Below are 6,398 nucleotides of genomic sequence, written 5' to 3' on the forward strand. Positions count from 1 at the left end.
TTTTTTATTAACAGGCTGAAAATGAACTAAGTCTGGCGAGAAAAATGGTACAGTGGAAACCATGGGAGCCTTTAGTGGAAGAACCCCCTGCCAACCAGTGGAAATGGCCAATATAATCATCATTAAATGACTTTGGTGTGTTGATAGGAAAATGATTATAATTAAATGTTCTGTTGTCTTATAAAAATGTTTCCATATTATTGACATCTTAAAATCGAGGAGAGTGAAAATAGAACATATTTAGAGGACTTACTATAGTTAGTGATTACTTCACAGTTATGATAATAGGCATTTGTGAATCAATTATTAGATTGTAAAGCATTCACTCAAATTGCTCAGAGGTGGTAATATTTAAACAGAGAGATTGTGGGAAAAATGAATATTATTTGGAAAAAATACTACACATCTTCACTCCAGAGACTGTAAACCAGAGGTGGAATACTTTTAGTAGTACCTTCGACACATCATTTAATTTTATTATCCTGGAAAAAAGGAAAAGGATACTTAATTACTGTTACTGTCTCAACAAGTTTATAAGTCACTGCTTAAAGTGAATTGGCAAGAGCGAAGAGTAAAGATGTTGAAATGTGATGAAATAGTGGAAATAGCTGGTGATAAAATTTTAAATTGTGGTTAACCTCCTTGGCTTTGATTTATATATATATAAATTGATTTATATATATATATTTATATATATATATAAAATAAAATTTAAATATATAATTTTACACTGATTACCAAATCTATTATATAGATGCCACTTTCTTTTAGTCTGTCTTTGAGTCATTTATTCCATTTACTTGGTTTTCATATTGTCTTCGTTTTGTCATATTATCTTTGAAAACCTTCATCAATTAGAATTCATTGTACAGTAGAAGAAGTTGATTTGGTACTTGAAAGAAAGATTTCTTATTGTACATACATAATTGGAAAAGCTTTCCTTTTGTCTCATTTAAGGAAGTTACCTTTCTGGCCCTTAGCCTTTAATTTTTTTCATCAACCCAGCTACATCAGGGTAGAGGTAGAATTTCTGTAAAAAAGAGACATTAAGAATCTCGAAGTTACCTGGCATATGGATAAGTTTATATTCAAAACATCTTAATCATGTGGTTATAACTTTAAAGTGAACAAGGAATTTTCAGTATCAGTACAGGTGGGTAGCAAACAGAAGACAAATGCTGTCCAAGGAAAGAAGCTGTTGGCACGCTTCAGGTTAAACAAAATTAAAATTACTTGGCACGTGTCCTCGCTTTTCTCTCCTAGCCCTCCATTTCTAAATACCCAGTTAAATTTAATTTGGTATTTCTTTCCTTCAAGAATAGTACTTTTCTTTCTCTGTGTGTGTGCATGTGTGCGCACGCATGTGTGTGTGCTTTACTCTCCCCTGTGCTGTATTTTGGAATAAAAGAAAATCTCTGTTTTCCTTTTTTTTCAGTATCTCCCTCCTCCTTATAGAGCTGTTAAGTGAATTGTCAGGTTACTCCTTAGTCAGTGGTGGGATTGCAAAATAGCCCCTTCTGCAGGGGAAGTGGAGCAAGTATTAGAGGGCGAGTCAGAAGGCCAGGTTTCTCTTCCCTGTGGTTCTAGCATTATCACCAACTCAGTGACTAACCTGAAGCAGAACGTTAACCTCTCTCAGGCCCTTAGGTTTCCTTTTCTGTGAAAGAAGTGTAGTTAATGATTTATTACTCCCTTTTTAGTTCTAAATGTTAACTTTGATATATAATACATTGTATTTACTAAAGGCCCAGATAGGTGATCCTAAAGTGTGTTTGGAGTCCCTGGCTGGTGCAAATAGTTAATGCGCTCAGTGGCTAACTGAAAGGTTGGAGGTTTGAGTCCACCCAGAAGTGCCTCAGAAGAAAGGCCTAGCTATCCACTTCCAAAAGATCAGACATTGAAAAACCCTATGGAGCACAGTTCTACTCCAGCACATGGGTTTGGCATGAGTTGAAGTCAACTTGAAAGCAGCTGGCTTAAAGCATGTTTGCATGGATGTTTTCAAGATGGTTTTGTAGCCATCCACCTTTTTCACGTCCTTTGAGCACATAAAAACAGAAACCTGGCCTGACTGCCCTTGTCATACTTTCAGCCACATTTCCTTAAATTGCTATTTGCATTGAAAATGAGGCTAGTAGAGGAGGAGGAGTAATAATAATAGCAATTAATGTTTATTGTGAATTTAATACGGCAGACGCTGTTGTAAGCATTTGACTCCTTTCACTCATTCAGTCTGCACTACAGCCTGAAGAATGAGATACTGCAGTTAAGGAATCCAGAACCCAAGGTGCTTAATGCTCTCCTGGAATTGTGCAGCGTGGGGTTCTGGAGGAACTGAGGCACAGAGAGGTGTAATACTATATCCAGGGTGCCACAGCTAGTAAGACGTGGAGCTAGATGTTGAACCTAGACAGTTTGACTCCTGAACTCATGCTTTTAACGATTACGTTACTCTTCACGAAGATGCTTGGGAAGGCTGTCACTTCTACCTGTACTGTATGGGCTGCACCAAAAGAATCTAGAGTCTGCTTTTTTGGCTTTTTCTGTCAAAGTACCCGCTTGGGACAAATATGAACAGATGTAGTAAACTGGATTTCATTTTGTGCAAAAATGTTTATCAGTCATAGGCAGATAATGCCAATGCGGTAGGTATCTAAAGGGCGTTGCAGTTCAGTCCCTCATTCCTTTGCATTTACTAACTGCCATTCCAGCTGCGTACACAGCCTTCCACCTGATTGTCTTTGCTCCTTCAAATCGCTTTTCCTGTTGTTTTCTATAAACTTGGAGAATAAATGTCCTACGAAATCACTTTGCAGGTGATTCTTTTATTCAGAGACCTTGAGTGTTGTTGAGTGGTTCTGGGCTAATTTAAGTAATTTCCTGTTTACCCTAAGCAGCCCGTATGTTTCATGCAAGTTAAATACCATATTCCAGATACTCCTAAAGAGATACTAATTTGAGCATTGCAAACAAGGAAATTGCAGCAAAGATGATGCCTCCTTTCTTCCACCCCTGGACTCAGTGCAGAATATTCCAATTTGGGAGCTCTTTTTTATTTGGGATGAAAATAGCTTATATTTAGGATAATCATATAATTTATCATTGACTTGGAATGGTTTTAGAAGTGAAAGGTACTAATAATTTTACCAGGTTAATAGGTATAAACAACTGTCCTGTAGCCTACAACAGATTTGGTGTTAATGATTTCTCCTGGACCAAGACTCAGTTCTGAGGGTTGCCATCCTTTCTCCATCAGGAGAAGCTGGAGAAGTAGTCTGCTCTCAGAATAGAATGGCTGCAATGTCATCATCTGCCTTCAGGCCTCAGGTTTCATTGTGTCCCTCTACTTTGCATCACAGCCCACCACCCTGGCCTTTCCCTCGGAATTGTTGTGATGGGAGAAAGGAGAGTATCTTTTTTTGGCTTATTTCCTTTTCTAGTCCTAAGGTGTAGAGCAGTGAAGGTAATTAAACCAATAACTATCTATGAATATTTCAGAAGGAGAAAATCAACAATGTTCTGTTTAGGAAAATTCCCACATACCAGCTAACATCAGCTTTTCCATTTTCCTCCCAGCCCCCATGGTTAGTTATATAGCCAAACAGAAGTTAAAGAAACCCCATGCAAGTGTGTTCCAGGGTCTAGGGTAAAGTACCAAATCACTGAACACATGGTAATTTTGCATGTGCCAAGTGCTGTCTTTCGGTTGCAACTCAGTACTCAACGAAGTTGTAGCCTGTGTAGGTTAATGGTAACGTTTTGATGAAAAAAAAAAAAAAAAGAAACAGAACAGTATGGTTTAGGGGAGGACGAAGAGGTTTATATTAAGCAATTTTATAGAGAATCAAACTTGGAGTGTGATAAGTAATTTGAATTCTTGATAGAAACTAGAGAAATTTGAAAGTCTATGTAGAGGTAATAAGCCAAAACTCTAGTGAGAAAAGTAAATTACCAAAACCTACCCCTAAATCTCAGTGTCTTAACAAACAAAAGTTTCTTATTTATACTAAATGTCCAAGGTGTGTTGGCTGGAAGTATACTCATGAGTCATACAAGGGACCCAGGCTGATAATGGCTCCGTATCAACAAGTGTGTCCATGGACATAGTGGCCAAGAGAAGGGAACATAGCAAATCACACACTGGTGTTTAAAGCTTTTGCCCAAAAGTGATGCATCATTTCCACTGACATGTCATTTTCCAAAGCAAGTCAAAGAGGGCAGGAAAGTGTATTCCTACTATGTGTCAGAAGGAGACCTGGAATTTTTGTAAACCCTAATGACATAATACATACACCATTTATTCTAGTAACAAAAAAGAAACAAAACCAAAGTTAAAAGATTTTTAAAATGTGCTATTGTTCTGTGCTGTCGAGTCTGTTCCAAGTCATAGTGATCCTATTGGACAGAGCAGAACTACCCCATAGGGTTCCCTAGGCTGTAATCTTTATGGGAGCAAATTGGCAGATCTTTTCCCTCGTGGAGCCACCTGTGGGTTCGAACTGTCAACCTTTTGGTTGGCAGTTGAGTGCTTAACCACTGCATCACCAGGGTTACAGGTAACCTCTGTTGTTGTATGCTGTCAATTCCTACTCATAGTGACTCTACAGAACAGGAGTAGAACTGTCCCATAGGGTTTTCTAGGCTGTAATCTTTACAGGGGAGCCCTGAGGGTGCAGTAGTCGGAATCTGATTGACAACGGCAACAGGTTTGGTTTGGTGTTTTGGTTTAATCTTTACAGAAGCAGACTGTCACATCTTTCTCTCCCTTGGAGAGACTGTTGGGTTCCAAACACTGACCTTGCAGTTAGCAGCCTGACCACTGAGCCACCCACCAGGGCTCCTAAATGTGCTATAAGAATTTTAGCTTACTGTGCATTGTTAATGAATTTTCAAAGTAATCCTTATGTTTACAATAGCAATTAATTTTTTGTGAAGTGCTTAATTGTAGTTTATGAAAGATTAGCTTCTACATATGATCCCATAAATGAAAAGAATTATACATATCTGAGATTTCTCATGATCATCAAATGTTATCTTTTTTTTGGTGAACCTTTTAACATTTCTAAGGATAAAGATTACTACTTTATTACAGAATCTTGCACTTCACTCTCTTTATAACTTGGGGGAGGAGGGGGGTTGGTGGTGATTGCATTTCTTCAGTGTAACCCATACCCATTAAGTCGATTCTGACTCATAGCCACCCTATAGGACAGAGTAGAACTGCCCCGTAGAGTTCCATGGAGCGCCTGGTGGATTCGAACTGCCAACGTTTTGGCTAGCAGCCATAGCGCTTATCCACTACGCCACCAGGGTTTCCAAAAACCACACCCATTGCCGTTGAGTCGATTCTAACTCAGTGACCCTATAGGACAGAGTAGAACTGCCCCATAGGGTTTCCAAGGAGCGGCTGGTGGATTTGAACTGCCAACCTTTTGGTTAGCAGCCATATTTCTTAACCACTTAACCACCAGGGTTTCCATGTGGTTCCACTGGGGCTCAAACCCAGGATCTTCTGTGTGTAAAGCAGACATGATAACCGCTACTCTGTGGAACCACCCACAATTCCAAATTCCAAAAATCTCAAAAAGAGAAAGCTTTTTAAGAAATTATTTGGAAGCAAAACCTGACCCAAATTGAACTAAGGCAGTTTGTGTTCTTTTATCCCACTTTAAGGTGCATATGCATACATTTTGCCACCCAAAACCCAGTGCCATCGTTTTGCCACAGACATATTAATATATTTGATTCTGGCCTGCTTCCCAGCCCCACCGAAGGTGTTACATAATACGAAGGCTATGCCCATACTACCTTTCTAACACCTGAAAAATCCTGAATTTCAAACAGGTGTTTCAGGAAAGGGATCGTAGATCTGTATTTCTAGTCCCTTCACAAGCTCACAAAGAGGTGTCCTGACCCAAATTTACTCCATACAGGTAATACCCAAAGCATACTTTTTAGGCCATTAGTTTTATAGAGTATTCAAATATATTTTGTTTCTCCAGTGCATTATTCACCTATATCAAAATACATTTTAGTCTGAAGTAATGGGAAATTTTCTGAAATACTTGATTTCATAAAGCCGCTAGGTGGCAGTCTTTGTAAAAGTGAAAAAAACATGAAAAAATGCCTATTGTATAATAAATACTGAGATAAATAAGGGTAAATGTTTCATGAGAAATAATAAGTCATTTTAGGCAGTAAATCTGAGAAGATGCATATATTAAGAAAAATGAAAATAATTTTGTAAAATTACTTTTCCACTTCTGTAATTGCGTCTTTTTAGTATTGGCTGTCTTTAGCTTGCATTTACATTTATGCAACGGAACGACCTATGTATACGTGTGGGCGCGCCTGTGTGTGTGTGAAAATAACCGTTTCAGGTTGCGTAGACTACCCAG

General features: G+C 38.4%; 1 protein-coding gene across 1 annotated transcript in view; it reads left to right on the plus strand.

The window, feature by feature from the left end:
- The window catches only part of NDUFA5 (NADH:ubiquinone oxidoreductase subunit A5), a 28,495-nt gene extending 25,410 nt beyond the window's left edge, over nt 1-3,085 (plus strand). Inside the window, exon 6 of the mRNA XM_049893141.1 lies at nt 15-3,085. Coding sequence (XP_049749098.1) covers nt 15-116 — 102 coding nt within the window. The 3' untranslated portion in view covers nt 117-3,085. The remainder of the gene's footprint in view (nt 1-14) is intronic.
- The last annotated feature ends 3,313 nt before the right edge of the window (nt 3,086-6,398 follow it).

The sequence above is a fragment of the Elephas maximus genome, chromosome 8 (genome assembly GCF_024166365.1).
Source record: "Elephas maximus indicus isolate mEleMax1 chromosome 8, mEleMax1 primary haplotype, whole genome shotgun sequence".
In the NCBI taxonomy this organism is placed as follows: domain Eukaryota; kingdom Metazoa; phylum Chordata; class Mammalia; order Proboscidea; family Elephantidae; genus Elephas; species Elephas maximus.